Source organism: Cervus canadensis, chromosome 23, assembly GCF_019320065.1.
Source record: "Cervus canadensis isolate Bull #8, Minnesota chromosome 23, ASM1932006v1, whole genome shotgun sequence".
NCBI lineage: Eukaryota > Metazoa > Chordata > Mammalia > Artiodactyla > Cervidae > Cervus > Cervus canadensis.
The window spans coordinates 29,753,418-29,774,134 of record NC_057408.1 but is presented as its reverse complement, the minus strand read 5'-3'; the positions used below and the strand labels follow the sequence as shown (position 1 = coordinate 29,774,134).

General features: G+C 38.4%; 1 protein-coding gene across 1 annotated transcript in view; it reads right to left on the bottom strand.

Annotated features, from left to right (window-relative positions):
- PIK3C3 (phosphatidylinositol 3-kinase catalytic subunit type 3) overlaps positions 1-20,717 on the bottom strand; it is a 164,489-nt gene that overhangs the window by 122,059 nt on the left and 21,713 nt on the right. Inside the window, exon 4 of the mRNA XM_043443924.1 lies at positions 20,190-20,319. Within this exon, the coding sequence (XP_043299859.1) occupies positions 20,190-20,319 (130 nt within the window). The remainder of the gene's footprint in view (positions 1-20,189; positions 20,320-20,717) is intronic.

Below are 20,717 nucleotides of genomic sequence, written 5' to 3'. Positions count from 1 at the left end.
ACATGCTGCCAAAAGAAAACAAAAGTTTGCTTTTTTTTTAAATGAACGCTGATATAACCACTGTCACAATATAAATTAACAAAATTGTTTTGAATGAAGTTAAAGACAAGTAAGAGCCATCTTACAGAAAAAAACAAACAAACCTTACGACCAACCAAATACATTTTCTTCATTTGAATGAAGTTAAAGACAAGTAAGAGCCATCTTACAGAAAAAAACAAACAAACCTTACGACCAACCAAATACATTTTCTTCATTTCATACTCTTTCTGCCTCTTCTACCTTTCAACTTTAACATTCTTGATAATAATGACATTCTCTCAGTTCAGTTCAGTCGCTCATCTCTTTGCAGTCCCATGAACTGCAGCACGCCAGGCTTCCCTGTTCATCACCAGCTCCCCGAGCCTGCTCAAACTCATGTCCATTGAGTCAGTGATGCCATTCAACCATCTTATGCTCTGTTGTCCCCTTCTCCTCCTGCCTTCAATTTTTCCCAGCATCAGGGTCTTTTCCAATGAGTCAGTTCTTTGCATCTAATGGCCAAAATATTGGAGTTTCAGCTTCAGCATCAGTCCTTCCAATGAATATTCAGGACTGATTTCCTTTAGGATAGACTGGTTTGATCTCCTTGCAGTCCAAAGGACTCTCAAGAGTCTTCTCCAACACCACAGTTCAAAAGCATCAATTCTTCGGTGCTCAGCTTTCTTTATAGTCCAGCTCTCACATCCACACATGACTACTAGAAAAACCACAGCTCTGACTATACAGACCTGAGTTGGCAAAGTAATGTCTCTGCTTTTTAACATTCTCTACACAAACTAATTCTTCACAACCCTAAATCTAAAACATGATAATGATACTCATCGTTAGAAAGGTATTTATAAAAAGGATTTAAAGACCTGATTTCAAGTCCTGGTTAAACAACTTTCTGTTTACTTGAATCATTAAAATACATCACTTAACTTCTCTAAGCTTCCATCCTTTCAGGAGTTTAAAAACAATATACATTTCATGAGAATAAAAATAGTGTATATTATAAAACCAATCATTACACTTGTTAGAATCTAATTAAAGCAAAGCAAATAAGATCAAATAACAACAGCTAACATTTATGAGTGCTCAGTACTGTCTAGGAAGCACTACTACGAACAAAGATGGTGGAGGTGATGGCATCTGAGCAGAGCTATTTAAAATCCTAACATGCTGTTAAAGTGCTACATTCAATATGTCAGCAAATTTGGGAAACTTAACAGTGGCCACAGGACTAGAAAAGGTCAGTGTTCATTCCAATCCCAAATAAGGGCAATGCCAAAGAATGTTCAAACTAACACATGATTGTGTTCATTTCACATGTCAGCAAGGTTATGATGGAACTCTTTCAAACTAGGCTTCAGGAGTACATGAACCGAGACCTTCCAGATGTTCAAGCTGGAATTAGAAAAGGCAGAGGAACTAGAGATCCAATTGCCAACATTCACTGGATTGTAGAAAAAGCAAGGGAATTCCAGAAGAACATCTACTTCTGCTTCATAGACTACACTAAAGCCTTTGGGTGGATCACAACAAACTGTGGGAAATTCTTAGAGATGGGAGTACCAAACCATGTTACTTGTCTCCTGAGAAATCTATATGTGGGTAAAAAAGCAACAGGTAAAACCCGACATGGAACAATGTACTGGTTCAAAACTGGCAAAGGAGGACAACAGGCTATATAGTGAGTGCCACTATGCTTATTAACTTTAATGTGCTGTGTGCTTAGTTGCCCAGTCATGTCCCATCCTTCGCAACCCCTTGGACTGTAGCCTGCCAGGCTCCCCTGTCCATCAGGATCCTCCTGGCAAGTATACTGGAGTGGGCTGTCATGTCCTCCTTCAAGGGATCTTCCCAACCCAGGGATGGAACCCAGGTTTCCTGCATTGCAGGCAGATTCTTTACCATCTGAGCCACCAGGAAAGCCAAGCTGGATGAATCATAAGTTGGTATTAAGACTGCCAGAAAAAAACATCAACTACCTCAAATATGCAGATGACACCACCCTAATGGCAGAAAGGGAAGAAGAACTAAAGAGCCTCTTGATGAAGGTGAAAGAGGAGAGTGGAAAAGCTGGCTTAAAACTCAACATTCAAAAAACTAAGATCGTTGGAGAAGGAAATGGCAACCCACTCCAGTATTCATGCCTGGAAAATCTCATGGACGGAGGAACCTGGTAGGCTACAGTCCATGGGGTCGCAAAGAGTCAGACACAACTGAGCGACTATATGTTTCAAGCCCTGATAATATTATTGTTTGACAGGAGAAATAACATTAAAAAAAACAAAAAAAAAACTAAGATCATGGCATCCAGCATCATCACTTGATGGCAAACTGAGGAAAAGTAGAAACAGTGACAGACTTTATTTTCTTGGGCTCTAAAATCACTGCGGAAGGTGACTATAGCTATGAAATTAAAAGACGCTTGCTTCCTGGAAAAAATCTATGACAAACCTAGATAGCATATTAAAAAGCAGAGATATCACTTTGCTGACAAAAGGCTGTATAGTCAAAGCTTTGGTTTTTCCGGGATTCCCTGGTGGCTCAGATGGTAAAGAATCCGCCTGCAACGCGAGAGACATGGGTTCAAACCTTGAGTCAAGCAGATTCTCTGGAGAAGGGAATGGCCACCCACTCCAGTATTCTTGCCTGAAGAATTCCATGTGCAGAGAAGCCTGGAAGGCTATAGTCTATGGAGTCAGAAAGACTCGGACATGACTAAGTGACTAACAGACATAGGGTTTTTCTAGTAGTCATGTACAGATATGAAAGTTGGACCATAAAGAAGGCTGAGTGACTAAGAATTGATGGTTTCGAACTGCAGTGCGGGAGAAGACTCTTGGGAGTCCCTTGGACTGCAAGGAGATCAAACCAGTCAATCCTAAAGGAAATCAACCCTGAATATTCATCAGAAGGACTGACGCTGAAGCTGAAGCTTCAATAGTTTTGCCACCTGAGGTAAAGAGCTGACTCACTGGAAAAGACCCTGATGCTGGAAAAGACCCTGATGCTGGAAAAGACTGAGGGCAGGAGGAGAAGTGAGCAATAGAGGATGAGATGGTTGGATGGCATCACCAACTCAATGGACATAAGTTTGAGCAAACTCTGGGAGATAGTGAACCATAGGGAAGCCTGGAGTGCTGCAGTCCATGGAGTTGCCAAGTGTCAGACATGACTTAGCGATTGAACAACAACTGTCCCATAATATGTTAAAACCTTTAACTATTTAACCTCATTTATATCTAGTCTTCATAGGAACTCAAAGAAGTAGATATAATCATTACTCCTATTTATAGATGAGGACTTCATGACTTAGTAAAGGTTAAGTAGCTATCCAATATTACAAGTAAACAAGACACAATTGGAATTAGAATGAAAAACAGTCTCCATTTTAGTTCCTGATCCACGCTAAAGGGTTTTAGAGCTGTTAATGTGGTTTATACATGCAAGGTGATTATTACTGCTTTAGTGTTACTCATAATACTCATGTCACTAATAATAATAACAGCTTCAACCTGGTAATCTAGTTCTTAAATCTCCAACATTTAGGAGTGTATCTTCAACAAGAAGTGATAATGGTGGAGATAAAGAGGACTTGTCACGTACTTAAAATCTCAGTGAACTCCTCTAAATCAATACCTCAAGACAAGTACCGGTTCAATGCAGTTCATTCAATGTAAAATATTTACTTTCAAAGGTAAATATTTCGGCAGGTCAATTAGTACTGTAAAATAATTTAAATAGCCTTAATTTCATTTCACAAAATTATGTACCAGAAAATTTCTTGTCACCTTAATCTCAATTGTAAAGGATTATTTTGTGATCATGATAACTAGTCAATGTTTATTCAAAACATACAGCATATTCAAGAAACTAGAAAAATGATGTCGAGAGAGAAAGCGGAAAAGAACTTTAAAGATTTCCCCAAACTAAGTGAAATATCTAACAAACTTTCTAGCTACTTCAGGGTCCTTCATGACTAAGAAACTAATAATCTCCTAAAGACTAATTTAATTTGCAACCTGCCTTGAAAAATGGTGTCCTGGGTAACAGCAGTATGGTTACCATAAAGATAATATGGCTACTCACCATGTAAAAATTACTAAATTGGCACTCTAGGCCAGTGCTGCTCAACAGAACCTGCTCAACAGAACTTCCAGCAATAATGGAATATTCCCCTACTTGTACTGTCTACTAGACAGCCACTAGCCCCCTGTGGCTATTGAGCACTTGAAATGTGATTATGGTAACAAAGCAACTGATTTTAAATTTTATTTAATTTTAATTAAGTTGGCATATGTGAATTGAGGCTATTATGATAGTACAGGGCTACATCATAAGGTTAAAAATAACCCTTTGAATTGATTGGCATGAACCTATGTTCAAGATACTAACTTTTTCTGGATGAACTAAAATAAATCCAGTTCCTGCTGTTACAAACCTGAGTCTGGACTCTGGACCCACAATTACCCCTTCAAGGCACTCTAAGGGTCAGCCTGAAACATAACCACATCCTACCACAACTTCTCTGTAGCAGCGCTCATCCATACCCTCTCCCTAAGATTCGCTACCCTATCTGTGCTGCACAGACCACAAAGCATTTTTCAAATAGTCCTTACTTTCTTTTGCCTCCTCTTAATCAAATTGACAGAAACTAAAGCACATTCCAAAGGCAACAAGCAGAGCTGCTAAAATGAAGACAGTGGAGATGGATGCTTTTATCTAAAGACATGAACTCAAATATAAATCAAACACTAAAACTAAGTAGTCACATCCAAAACCCCAGGTGGATATGCATCCCAGTCATAAAACTCTTAAAATCCGGCAAGCTGAAAAATGGAGCAGATGGGAACTGCTCAAGTCACACCCACAATTATTAAAAGGCTGGCTCACAGACAACCAAAGTGTAATAAAATGCCCAAGAGGTCTGGCCTTTTATTATTTTCACAAATCAATTCCAACAGAAAGTTACTACACATTAATAAAAATTAATTGGGGAAATTTAGAGATGGGAAAGAGAAGATAATGAGGAAGATGGGGGAAAGAGTATATTTCAATACACTTAATTTCTTCCTGTTCCCTACTAAGTCTAAGAAATTCAAATTATAAAAAGTAAGAACTAAACTGAAGACTATCGAGTTCTGTTTCCTTTTCTTACACTCAATTTTTCCTCAAACAAAAATTAGGCATGTTCAAAAAATGATGTAAAACTATTAAAGATTAACTCCACTAAAACTATTCTAGGAGGATTTAAACTCTTAAAAAATGTTAAACCTAGAAATCAGGCTTTTAAACTTCAATTATTCAATTTGCAGTTATAATTTACTTTCAGATCTATCAATAAGAATTAGAATACTTAGTACAGCTTGAGTTTGAGGTTCTTTGCTTAGTAATTATAAAACACTGTCTTTTCATAGGCCATTTAAAAAGTTCATCTTCATTTCCCAGTCCTCTTATCCTAGTAACTGGAGGCAGCAGAGACTAGAGCAGTTCTTTAACTGAATAAACTCTCTTAAACTATAGTTTGAAAACTGTGACTTTGCTATTTATTTTGGCTTACAGGATGCATGGAAACTACACTTTGCTATTATTATACACACTTTTTTACATTTAAGCTGATAGACAGGAAGGTAGCAGAGAGCAATGAGAGGCGGTCCCTTCAACTAACCATCCAACAGCCCCATAACCTCACCAAGCAATTTACCAGCCCTGCCCCTAATATGCCCACCAGTGCTCCAAAAAGAGTCAGGCGGCTGGCAGGACTTCCCTACTCTAGCACACTGACACACCCTAACTATCCAGTACTAAGGTAACCTTTGGTGGCCATTGGACTTTAACTGCTCATAAATATTCCCTGAAAACATACATCTACTTATAACAGACTGAATTATGCGAAGGACATGCACAGTAGAGCGTCCTTCCATATTACTATAACTTGCAGCTGTTACTCCACAAACTCCCCGATTATGCAAATGATCCTGCCTTAAAAACTCTTGTACCCCAACCCTCCAGGGAAATTTGCCTCCCTTGGCGGCCCACCTCTCTCATGAAATGTTCTCTCTGTTCTTTGTATGTGCTCAGTCGGGTCCAACTCTTTGCAATTTGTTCTTTCTTTCCTTATTGTTAATAAACCTTCTTGCAATGGGCTAAGACCTTAAATTCTTTGCACCCCTACCAAGAACCAAGGCCCGCAGGAGGAAGAGTCTCCAGATTCCTTCTGCTAACAAAGCTGCTTTCTTAACAATTAGAAACAATCAGAGTGAATTCACTAGCTAAAAAATCAAAGTACAATATGAAAGAAATCGTTCAGTTCTAACCACTTAAACATCATCTATTAGAATACTCATTTCTTTTCTTAAAATGATAGTGTAAGAAATAGAAGTATCTGTTCCTTTTACATGAAAATGGAAACATGAGCACAGACATTCTTTCACCAGGTTTTAAAAGTATATTGTACCACAGACAGTTTCAAAATATTTTGTATAGGAGAATGACAATCTAACAGGATTTTTTGTTAGATTTTTGTCCAATTTTAATGTGGAACCAGAAAACTGAGAGGAAGAGAGAAGGAGGGAGAAAGAGCTACTGTGAGATAATTTGAAGAAAAAACAATACCAAAATATATTTTAAGTTCAGAACACACCTAGTGTCAAAGTGTACCCTCTTTGATAAGTTTAGAAATTAAGATTACAACAAATATCAAACTATACTTTTTCTGGTATAACAAAAAGGAAATACTCAGGAAACCAGTCTGAAAAATTTAAGTCAAGAAACAGGCACTAATCAAACAGCAACAGAAACAAAATCTAAGAGCAGAGCCAGAACCTTCACATTCGGCAGGTCCTAACAATGCTTTACTCCAGGCTTATTATTACAGAAAAAAGGAATGGCATGAACAACAATCCCACAACTGCCAAACAATGACTGCATGTTTTTTCTTCTACTAAGGTGGAGAGAAAAAAATCCCCATTATTTGCTACGTCAGTGCTTTTAGAATCATAGAACATGAACCGCTACACAGGAGTATAAAATGAAGCAGGGCAAAAGCTAGCAGGGTTTTGTCAAGAGAACAGACTGGTCAAAGCAAACTCTATTTCCAACAGCTCAAGAAAAGACTCTACACATGGACATCACCAGATGGTCAATACTGAAATCAGATTTATTGTGCTCTTTGCAGCCGATGATGGAAAAGCTCAATACAGTCAATAAAAACAAGACCTGGAGCTGACTGTGGCTCAGATCATGAGCTCCTTACTACAAAATTCAGGCTTAAATTGAAGAAAGTAGGGAAAACCATTAAGCCATTCTGGCATGATTGAAATCAAATCCCTTGTGATTATATAATGGAAGTGACATATAGATGCAAGGAATTAGATCTGATAAAGTGAAATAGCACTATGGATGGAGGTTTATAGCACTGTACAGGAGGTGGTAACCAAAACCATCCCCAAGAAAAAGAAATAAAAGAAGGTAAAGTGGTTGTGGGAGAAGGCTTTACAAATAGCTGAGGAAAGAAGAGAAGCAAAAGGAAAGGGAGAAAGGGGAAGATATATTCAAATGAATGCAGAGTTCCAGAGAACAGCAAGGAGAAATAAAAAGGCCTTCTTACATGAACAATGTGAAGAAACAGAGGAAAACAGTAGAATGGCAAAGACTAGCCACCTCTTCAAGAAAACTGGGAGATATCAAGGGAACATTTCATGCAAGGGTGGGCACAATAAAGGACAGATACAGTAACAACTTAACAGAAGCAGAAGGGATTAAGAAAAGGTCCCAAGAATACACAGAAGAACTATACAGAAAGAGTCTTAATGACCCAGATAACTACCATGATGTGGTCACTCACCTAGACCCAGACATCCTGGAGTATGAGGTCAAGCAGGCCTTAGAAAGTATTATTACAAACAAAGCCAGTGGAAGCGATGGGTACCTAGCTGAGCTATCTAAAATCCTAAAAGATGCTGCCGTGAAAGTGCTCCATACAATATGTCAGCAAATTTGTCATACAATATGTCATACAAAACTCAGCTGTGGCCACGGGACTGGAAAAGGTCAATTTTCATTCAATCCCAGAGAAAGGCAATGCCAAAGAATGTTCAAACTACCATACAACTGCACTCATTTCACATGCTAACAACGTTATGCTCAAAATGCTTCAGGCTTGGCTTCAGCAGTACGTGAACCAAGAACTTCCAGATGAACAAGCTGGATTTAGGAAAGGCAGAGGATCTAGAGAGCAAAATGTCAACATTTGTTGGATCATGAGAAAGCAAGGGAATTCCAGAAAAACATCTATTTCTGCTTCACTGACTATGCTAAAGACTTTCACTGTGTGGATCACAACAAACTATGAAAAATTCTTAAATAGATGGGCATATCAGACCACCTTACCTATCTTCTGAGAAACCTGTATGTGGGTCAAGAAGCAACAGTTAGAACTGGACATGGAACAACAGACTGCTTCAAAACTGGGAGAGAAGTACAACAAGGCTGTATATTGTCACCTGGCTTATATAACTTATATGCAGAGTACGTCATGTGAAATGTGGGACTGGATGAATCACAAGCTGGAATGAAGACTGCCAGGAGAAATATCAACAACTTCAGAAATTCAGATGATATCACTCTAAGGGCAGAAAGGGAAGAAGAACTAAGAGCCTTTTGATGAGGATTAAAGAGGAGAATGAAAACCCTGGCTTAAAACTCAACATTCAAAAAACTAGGATCATGATTTCCAGTTCCATCACTTTATAGCAAATAAAAAATGAAAAAGTGGAAGCAGTGACAGATTTTACTTTCCTGGGCTCCAAAATCACTGCAGACAGAGACTGCAGCCATGAAACTGAAAGGAAGGAAAACTATGACAAACCTAGATAGTATATTAAAAAGCAGAGATATCACTTTGTCAAAAACAAAGGTGCATATAGTCAAAGCAATGTTTTTTCCAGTGTCATGTACAGATGTTAGAGTTGGACCATAAAGAAGGCTGAGCACCAAAGAATTAATGCTTTCAAACTAGTGCTAGAAAACACTGCTGAAAGCTTCCTGGACTGCAAAGAGATGATCAAACCTGTCATTCTGAAGGAAATTAACCCTAAATATTCTTTGGAAAGACTGATGCTGAAGCTGAAGCTCCAATACTCTAACCAACTGAGGTGAAGAGTTGATTCACTGGAAAAGACCCTGATGCTAGGAAAGATTGAAGGCAAAAGGAAAAGGGGGCGGCAGAGGATGAGATGCTTAGATAGCATCACTGACTCAATGGACATGAATTTGAGCAAACCCCAAATCGGGAAAGGAGTACGTCAAGGCTGTATATTGTCAACCTGCTTATTTAACTTATATGTAAAGGACATCATGAAAAATGCCAGGCTGGATGAAGCACAAGCTGGAATCAAGATTGCCGGGAGAAATATCAATAACCTCAGATATGCAGATACCACCATCTTTATGGCAGAAAGTGAAGAAGAACTAAAGAGTTTCTTGATGAAAGTGAAAGAGGAGAATGAAAAAGTTGGCTTAAAACCCAACACTCAGAAAATTAAGAGCATGGCATCCAGTCCCATCACTTCATGGCAAATAGACGGGGAAACTGTGGAAACAGTGACAGATTTTATTTTTGGGGGCTCCAAAATCACTGCAGATGATGACTGCAGTCATGAAATTAAAAGACACTTGCTCCTTGGGAGAAAAGTTATGACCAACCTAGACAGCATATTAAAAAGCAGAGACGTTACTTTGCCAACAAAGGTCCATCTAGTCAAAGCTGTGGTTTTTCCAGTAGTCATGTAAGGATGTAAGAGTTGGACTATAAAAAAGCTGAGCACCAAAGAATTGATGCTTTTGAACTGTGGTGCTGGAGAGGACTCTTGAGAGTCCCTTGGACTGCAAGGAGATCCAACCAGTCTATCCTAAAGGAAATCAGCCCTGAATATTCATTGGAAGGACTGATGCTGAAGCTGAAACTCCAATACTCTGGCTATCTGATGCAAAGAACTGACTCATTGGAGAAGACCCTGATGCTGGGAAAGATTGAAGGCGGGAGGAGAAGGGGATGACAGAGAATGAGATGGTTGGATGGCATCACTAATTCAATGGACATGAGTTTGAGTAAGCTCTAGGAGTTGGTGGTGGACAGGGAAGCCTGGCATGCTGCAGTCCATGGTATCGCAAAGAGTTGGACACGACTGAGTGGCTGAACTGAACCAGGAGATAGTGGAGAACAGAAGAGCCTGGAATGCTGCTATCTGTGTGTTGGCAAAGAGTCAGACACAACTCAGCGACTGAACAACAGCAACACAGCAGCAACAACAATAATATATATAATAAAAGCATAAAGTGGTTTTATGTTCATCTTTGCTGTAAGGATGTTTTAAGATTTTATATGATCCTACTCTTCTATGAATCAAAGATATCAACTACAATACAAGTTCTGACAGAAATTTTGAAATTTTACATGTTCTTTTATACTTATTAGTATTTATGATACTTGATATTTATTTGTAAGGTTGGTTACCTTAAATTGACTACTGAAAGTAAAATTTTCATTGCAATCATTAAATCGTGAAAAGCAAAATTTCTACTATAATCATTCAATTAAAGTCATAATTTAAAAAGTAGTTGGGAAAAAATTAGGAACATATGAATAGAAGCCTATAATATTTTTTTAATATAAGAGAAACAAAGTGGATGCACTGTGCAACTACATAGCTTTATATTTCTTGACTCAGTCATTTCTCCTCAAATTCAGAATTTTATTACATGAATCATAATATTCATTCTCATAATGAATGCTGTTCTTAAAGACAATTTAAGAGGTTTTCCTGCATTTGAGATATAAGCTTATAGCTTATAAATGAGCTGATTCTGATACAATTTCTATTACTCACAGTTTATAAAAGTCAGAGAGTAGCTGCTATGAAATAGCATCACTAAAATAAATTCCTAATGAGAAAGTATACACATGAAGTGTAAGAGGTTTCCTATATTACATGTAAGAATGTCAACAAAATCTCACAATGAGTAGCTGAACTGAAAGCTAAGTTTTATTTATTTAATTATGGAGAGGAATAGTACTTAGCAGCAGTAGCAGTACTTATGGAGGACAATAGCAATTTGCTCAAAATGCTTATTAAGAAGCTCTGATATAATTTTTCCATAAAAGAGACATATACAAAGACAGAATAAACTTGAAAAAAAAATTATATTGAAGTACAAAGCTTAGACACTCCAAGTGCTTATTCTTTATAATTAGGATTTCTTCCACATGTAGGTTGAGGCAACAAGTTGTAAAATGCTTGGCACCAAAACTTTCTCCAGACATTATACAGTCATCCATAACTAATAAGATCAGAAAGGAAAACTACATGTAAAAATTAAAGTCTCATCTCTTAACTAAAGAATTGTAAAAGGATATTTAAACAGTACCTAACATAGTACTTTTTTTTTTTTTACCACAGTCTTTTTTTCCCAAGTATAGTTGATTTACAATACTATGTTTCACATGTACAGCAAAGTGATTTGAACAAACGTGTTTGTGTACACTTTTTTCAATTGTTGTCCAACACAGGTTATAACAAGATACTGATCACTTTTTCCAATTATTTTCCATTACAGGTTATTACAACATATTGAATATAGTTCCCTGTGCTGTTTGCAGCAATAGAGACATGGATGTAGAGAATGAACGTGCACACACAGCCAGGGAAAGAGAGTGGGACGAACTGAGAAAGCAGCGCTGACATAACACACCATGATGCGTAAAACAGACAGCTGGTGGGAAGTTACTATATAACATAGTACTTTTTGAACAGATATTCACAAAATAAGTTAAACTGTTGTGATTTAAAAAAAGAATTTAACTTAGAAATACAAAAGCTAAATGAAAACACTTCATTAACACAATTCTGAAAGAAAGAGGTAATAAATCAGTTTACAAAAAGAGGAGTATGGTGGAGTGAGGGCAATTTAAACTAGCTAGTATAAGAAATTTTCATTTCAAACAATATAAGAATCTCCAGGGGAGGAGCCAAGATGGCGGAGGAGTAGGACGGGGAGACCACTTTCTCTCCTACAAATTCATCAAAAGAATAACTGAATGCAGAGCAAACCTCACAAAACAACTTCTGATCGCTAGCTGAGGTCATCAGGCGCCCAGAAAAGCAGACCATTGTCTTCGAAAGGAGGTAGGACAAAATATAAAAGATAAAAAGTGAGACAAAAGAGCTAGGGACGGAGACCCGTCCCGGGAAGGGAGTCTTAGGCGGCCTTGCTTGGGCTAGGGTCCGGGCCTGAGTGCCCTGAGGAAAATCGGAGGGAGCTTCTGTGAGGTGCCAACTTGAACTGTGGGAGACCAAAAGAGAGAAAATTAACCGGCCGGAACACACTGCCGGCCGTTCGCAGAACAAAGGGACGGAGAAAGTCCCAAGAAGAGGTCGCAGGCTGCGGACCCGCCCAGCCCCGGCGGAGGCAGGAGGCAGGGGGGAGGGGAAGGTCGCGGCGAGACACAGGGCGCAGGCACCCGACCGGCGCGGGCGGGGACTGGGGCTGGGGACGCAGAGGGCGGAAGGCGCGCGCACCCGACTGGCGTCAGCGGAAACTGAGACTGGGTCCGCGGAAGGGAGTGGGCGCGCCACACCTGGGGATAGCGCGCCCACCAAGCCCCTGGCTGCCTGGACCGCTCTGACGGGGAAGGCACAGAGAGCAGGCGCAGCTTTTCCTTCCGCGCTTTTGTGGAACACCCGAGGGCTGGAACCTCGCGCAGCGCGGGGCGCGCTCCATATAGAACAGCCGGGAGCCTGAGCAGCGCAGACGGAGAAAGCAGCGTCAGCCCCTCCCGGCAGCGCCAGCCCATCCCCGCAGCGTCAGCCCCTCCCAGCAGCGCAACGGAACTAGCTACCTGAATAAGAGTCCACCTCCGCCCGCCTGTGTCAGGGCGGAAATGAGGCTCTGAAGAGACCGGCAAACAGAAGCCAAATAAACAAAGGGAACCGCTTCAGAAGGGACTGGTGCAACAGATTAAAATCCCTGTAGAAAACACCGACTTCACCGGATGGGCCCTGTAGATATCGAGAAGTGTAAGCTGGAACGAGGAGCTATCTGAAACTGAGCCGAACCCACACTGACCGCAGCAGCTCCAGAGAAACTCCTAGATATATTTTTACTTTTTTTTTTCTAAGTAAGAAAAAAAAAAAAATTTTTTTTCTTTTTATATTTTTTCTTTTTTATTTTTTCTCTTTTATTTTCCTTTAAAATTCCCTATTACTCCCCCATTACTCCTTAACTTTCATTTACATAGATTTTTACGATTTTTTTTAATTAGGGGAAAAAAATTTTTTTTTTCTTTCTTTCTTTTTTTTTTTGTTTTTTTTTCTTTTTTTTCTTTTTCTTTTTTTTCTTTTCCTTCTTTTTTTTCCTTTCCGTTTTCTCTTTTATTTTCTATTTTTCTTTTTCTCTTATTTCTTTAAAGTCCTCTAGTACTCCTCTACTACTCTTCATTTTCATTTTCACTACACTATAACCTTACAAAAAAAAAAGAGAAGCCCTATCTTTAAACCGAAGATTATTCTCTCCCAATCTTGACTCTCTGTTTTCTACCTCAGAACACCTCTATTTCCTCCTTTCCCCTTCTCTTCCCAATCCAATTCTGTGAACCCTTGTAGGTGTCTGAGATACGGAGAACACTCTGGGAACAGACAGCTGCGTAGATCTGTCTCTCTCCTCTTGAGTCCCCCTTTTTCTCCTCCTGCTCATCTCTATCTCCCTCCTCCCTTTTCTCCTGTTCATGTAACTCTGTGAACCTCTCTGGGTGTCCCTAACAGGGGAGAATCTTTTCGCCATTAACCTAGAAGTTTTATTATCAGTGCTGTATAGTTGGAGAAGTCCTGAGACTACAGGAAGAATAAAACTGAAATCCAGAGGCAGGAAACTTAAGCCCAAAACCTGAGAACACCAGAAAACTCCTGACTACATGGAACTTTAAGCAATAAGTGACCGTCCAAAAGGCTCCATACCTACACTGAAACCAACCACCACCCAAGAGCCAGTAAGTTTTAGAGCAAGACATACCACGCAAATTCTCCAGCAACACAGGAACACAGCCCCGAATGTCAACATACAGGCTGCCCAAGGTGACACCTAACACATAGACCCATCTCAAAACTCATTACTGGGCAATCCATTGCTCTCCAAAAAGAAGAAATCAAGTTCCACGCACCAGTACACTGACGCAAGCTTCCCTAACCGGGAAACCTTGACAAGCCAATCGTCTAACCCCACCCACTGGGTAAATCCTCCACAATAAAAAGGAACCACAGACCTCCAGAATACAGAAAGTCCACTCCAGACACAGCAATCTAAACAAGATGAAAAGGCAAAGAAATACCCAACAGGTAAAGGAACATGAAAAATGCCCACCAAGTCAAACAAAAGAGGAGGAGATAGGGAATCTACCTGAAAAAGAATTTAGAATAATGATAATAAAAATGATCCAAAATCTTGAAAACAAAATGGAATTACAGATAAATAGCCTGGAGACAAAGATTGAAAGATACAAGAATTGTTTAATAAGACCTAGAAGAAATAAAAAAGAGTCAATTAAAAATGAACAATGCAATGAATGAGATCAAAAACACTTTGGAGGGAACCAAGAGTAGAATAACAGAGGCAGAAGATAGGATAAGTGAGGTAGAAGATAAAATGGTGGAAATAAATGAAACAGAGAGAAAAAAAGAAAAAAGGATCAAAAGAAATGAGGACAACCTCAGGGACCTCTGGGACACTGTGAAACGCCCCAACATTCGAATCATAGGAGTTCCAGAAGAAGAAGACAAAAAGAAAGGCCATGAGAAAATACTCGAGGAGATAATAGCTGAAAACTTCCCTAAAATGGGGAAGGAAATAGCCACTCAAGTCCAAGAAACCCAGAGAGTCCCAAACAGGATAAACCCAAGGCGAAACACCCCAAGACACATATTAATCAAACTAACAAAGATCAAACACAAAGAACAAATATTAAAAGCAGCAAGGGAAAACAACAAATAACACACAAAGGGATTCCCATAAGGATAACAGCTGACCTATCAATAGAAACCCTCCAGGCCAGAAGGGAATGGCAGGACGTCCTGAAAGTAATGAAAGAGAATAACTTACAACCTAGATTACTGTATCCAGCAAGGATCTCATTCAGATATGAAGGAGAACTCAAAAGCTTTACAGATAAGCAAAAGCTGAGAGAATTCAGCACCACCAAACCAGCTCTTCAACAAATGCTAAAGGATCTTCTCTAGACAGGAAAAGCAGAAAGGTTGTATAAACGTGAACCCAAAACAACAAAGTAAATGGCAACGGGACCACACCTATCAATAATTACCTTAAATGTAAATGGGTTGAATGCCCCAACCAAAAGACAAAGATTGGCTGAATGGATACAAAAACAAGACCCCCATATATGCTGTCTACAAGAGACCCACCTCAAAACAAGAGACACATACTGACTAAAAGTGAAGGGCTGGAAAAAATATTTCATGCAAATGGAGACCAAAAGAAAGCAGGAGTCGCAATACTCATATCAGATAAAATAGACTTTCAAATAAAAGCTGTGAAAAGAGACAAAGAAGGACACTACATAATGATCAAAGGATCAATCCAAGAAGAAGATATAACAATTATAAATATATATGCACCCAACATAGGAGCACCGCAATATGTACGGCAAACACTAACGAGTATGAAAGAGGAAATTAATAGTAACACAATAATAGTGGGAGACTTTAATACCCCACTCACAACTATGGATAGATCAACTAAACAGAAAATTAACAAGGAAACACAAACTTTAAATGACACAATGGACCAGCTAGACCTAATTGATATCTATAGGACATTTCACCCCAAAACAAGCAACTTCACCTTTTTCTCAAGTGCACACGGAACCTTCTCCAGAATAGATCACATCCTGGGCCATAAATCTAGTCTTGGAAAATTCAAAAAAATTGAAATCATTCCAGTCATCTTTTCTGACCACAGTGCAGTAAGATTAGATCTCAATTACAGGAAAAAAATTGTTAAAAATTCAAACACCTGGAGGCTAAAGAACACGCTTCTGAATAACCAACAAATCATAGAAGAAATCAAAAAAGAAATCAAAATATGTATAGAAATGAATGAAAATGAAAACACAACAACCCAAAACCTATGGGACACTGTAAAAGCAGTGCTAAGGGGAAGGTTCATAGCATTACAGGCTTACATCAAGAAACAAGAAAAAAGCCAAATAAATAACCTAACTCTACACCTAAAGCAATTAGAGAAGGAAGAAATGAAGAACCCCAGGGTTAGCAGAAGGAAAGAAATCTTAAAAATTAAGGCAGAATAAATGCAATAGAAACTAAAGAGACCATAGGAAAAAATCAACAAAGCTAAAAAGCTGGTTTTTTGAAAAAATAAACAAAATTGACAAACCATTAGCAAAACTCATTAAGAAACAAAGAGAGAAGAACCAAATTAACAAAATTAGAAATGAAAATGGAGAGATCACAACAGACAACACTGGAAATACAAAGGATCATAAGAGACTACTACCAGCAGCTCTATGCCAATAAAATGGACAACTTGGAAGAAATGGACAAATTCTTAGGAAAGTATAACTTTCCAAAACTGAACCAGGAAGAAATAGAAGATCTTAACAGACCCATCACAAGCAAGGAAATCGAAACTGTAATCAAAAATCTTCCAGCAAACAAAAGCCCAGGACCAGATGGCTTCACAGCTGAATTCTACCAAAAATTTAGAGAAGAGCTAACACCTACCTTACTCAAACTCTTCCAGAAAATTGCAGAAGAAGGTAAACTTCCAAACTCATTCTATGAGGCCACCATCACCCTAATTCCAAAACCAGACAAAGATGCCACAAAAAAAGAAAACTACAGGCCAATATCACTGATGAACATAGATGCAAAAATCCTTAACAAAATTCTAGCAAACAGAATCCAACAACATATTAAAAAAATCATACACCACGACCAAGTGGGCTTTATCCCAGGAATGCAAGGATTCTTTAATATCCGCAAATCAATCAATGTAATACACCACATTAACAAATTGAAAGATAAAAACCATATGATTATCTCAATAGATGCAGAGAAAGCCTTTGACAAAATTCAACACTCATTTATGATTAAAACTCTCCAAAAAGCAGGAATAGAAGGAACATACCTCAACATAATAAAAGCTATATATGACAAACCCACAGCAAGCATCACCCTCAATGGTGAAAAATTGAAAGCATTTCCCCTGAAATCAGGAACAAGACAAGGGTGCCCACTCTCACCACTACTATTCAACATAGTGTTGGAAGTTTTGGCCACAGCAATCAGAGCAGAAAAAGAAGTAAAAGGAATCCAGATAGGAAAAGAAGAAGTGAAACTCTCACTGTTTGCAGATGACATGATCCTCTACATAGAAAACCCTAAAGACTCTACCAGAAAATTACTAGAGCTAATCAATGAATATAGTAAAGTTGCAGGATATAAAATTAACACACAGAAATCCCTTGCATTCCTATATACTAACAATGAAAAAACAGAAAGAGAAATTAAGGAAACAATACCATTCACCATTGCAACAAAAAGAATAAAATACTTAGGAGTATATCTACCTAAAGAAACAAAAGACCTATACATAGAAAACTATAAAAACACTGATGAAAGAAATCAAAGAGGACACAAACAGATGGAGAAACATACCGTGTTCATGGATTGGAAGAATCAATATTGTCAAAATGGCTATTCTACCCAAAGCAATCTATAGATTCAATGCAATCCCTATCAAGCTACCAACGGTATTTTTCACAGAACTAGACCAAAGAATTTCACAATTTGTATGGAAATACAAAAAACCTCGAATAGCCAAAGTAATCTTGAGAAAGAAGAATGGAACTGGAGGAATCAACCTGCCTGACTTCAGACTCTACTACAAAGCCACAGTCATCAAGACAGTATGGTACTGGCACAAAGACAGAAATATAGATCAATGGAACAGAATAGAAAGCCCAGAGATAAATCCACGAACCTATGGACACCTTATCTTTGACAAAGGAGGCAAGGATATACAATGGAAAAAAGACAACCTCTTTAACAAGTGGTGCTGGGAAAACTGGTCAACCACTTGTAAAAGAATGAAACTAGAACACTTTCTAACACCATACACAAAAATAAACTCAAAATGGATTAAAGATCTAAATGTAAGACCAGAAACTATAAAACTCCTAGAGGAGAACATAGGCAAAACACTCTCCGACATAAATCACAGCAAGATCCTCTATGACCCACCTCCCAGAATATTGGAAATAAAAGCAAAACTAAACAAATGGGATCCTAATGAAACTTAAAAGCTTTTGCACTACAAAGGAAACTATAAGTAAGGTGAAAAGACAGCCGTCAGATTGGGAGAAAATAATAGCAAATGAAGAAACAGACAAAGGATTAATCTCAAAAATATACAAGCAACTCCTGCAGCTCAATTCCAGAAAAATAAATGACCCAATCAAAAAATGGGCCAAAGAACTAAACAGACATTTCTCCAAAGAAGACATACAGATGGCTAACAAACACATGAAAAGATGCTCAACATCACTCATTATCAGAGAAATGCAAATCAAAACCACAATGAGGTACCATTACACGCCAGTCAGGATGGCTGCTATCCAAAAGTCTACAAGCAATAAATGCTGGAGAGGGTGTGGAGAAAAGGGAACCCTCTTACACTGTTGGTGGGAATGCAAACTAGTACAGCCACTATGGAAAACAGTGTGGAGATTCCTTAAAAAACTGGAAATAGAACTGCCATATGACCCAGCAATCCCACTTCTGGGCATACACACTGAGGAAACCAGATCTGAAAGAGACACGTGCACCCCAATGTTCATCGCAGCACTGTTTATAATAGCCAGGACATGGAAGCAACCTAGATGCCCATCAGCAGATGAATGGATAAGGAAGCTGTGGTACATATACACCATGGAATATTACTCAGCCGTTAAAAAGAATTCATTTGAATCAGTCCTAATGAGATGGATGAAACTGGAGCCCCTTATACAGAGTGAAGTAAGCCAGAAAGATAAAGAACATTACAGCATACTAACACATATATATGGAATTTAGAAAGATGGTAACGATAACCCTATATGCAAAACAGAAAAAGAGACACAGAAATACAGAACAGACTTTTGAACTCTGTGGGAGAAGGTGAGGGTGGGATGTTTCAAAAGAACAGCATGTATACTATCTATGGTGAAACAGATCACCAGCCCAGGTGGGATGCATGAGACAAGTGCTCGGGCCTGGTGCACTGGGAAGACCCAGAGGAATCGGGTGGAGAGGGAGATGGGAGGGGGGATCGGGATGGGGAATAAGTGTAAATCTATGGCTGATTCATATCAATGTATGACAAGACCCACTGAAATGTTGTGAAGTAATTAGCCTCCAACTAATAAAAAAATTTAAAAAAAAAAAGATAAAACTGAAAAAAAGCAAAAAAAGATCCAATAATAAACTACTAAGAGACTTTTGGATTATATAAGTAACCAATAACTGTACAAATTATTTACAAATGGATTTCTCAATATCAAAAAAAAAAAAAAAAAGAATCTCCAGCATGTAATAACACATGCATCTTTCAGATTATGTGACCCAAAAAGGGAGGTGATCAACCTCAAAGTATCACCAAAAGTTCTATGTTTTCAAATCCGTTGGCGTTTCAGACACAAAAAGCAATATATTACATGATTTTCTTTACATGAAATATCCTATACTGGAAAATCCACAGAGATAGAAAGTAGATTAGTAGTTGCTAGGGGATAGAGAGAGGAGGGAACAGAGAATGACTGCCAATGGGTACACAGTTACATTTTTGATAAAAATGGTCTAAAGGTAGAGTGGTAATGATCGCACAACTCTGTGAATTCACTAAAAAAAAAAAAAATCACTGAACAGTACACTTTCCAAGTGTGAACTTTATGGTACGTGAATTATATTTCAATAAAACTATTATTAAAAGATTGAATTTAAATTAAAAAGTAACCTCACAGAATTCATAATGTCAATTTATACAACAAATTATCATTCAAATCTTTCCACCTGTTTTAATAATTTCTTTTTTACCTTGGCAAGGCGACTCATCTGATCCTCTGAGAGAGTACTGCTTGTTCTGCCAGGAGTTTTTGTGGGTTCTGATCCATCTGCTTCCACGTTAGGCCAGACTTTCAAGTCATGCATCCCTTGGCGAAACATGCTAGGCAAAAAGAATATTCAGAAAAAAAAAAAAAAGAATATTCAGGACACAATCAATTTAGTTCATTATGGGAAATTTTAGATTTCTAAATAGAGACAATCCCAGGAAGCCTCCAGTGGAATATAAAGCAATTAACCAAGCAACTGAACCCACACAGCACTGTTTTTCACATTCTTCTTTTTTCCTTCAAGCAGTTAGAACTATTACAGATATTCCCAAGGTCGAGTGCAAAAAGAGAAGCATCAGGAATAGGCTACACACACTTCATCACTTCAGTGGAGATCTTAGAAACAGAAACCAAATTTCTACCCAGAGGGAGAAGGTCACATTTACATCGATTGAAACTAAAATTAAAATAATTATATAACTTTCTACTTTAACTGACAATTCAGCATAGT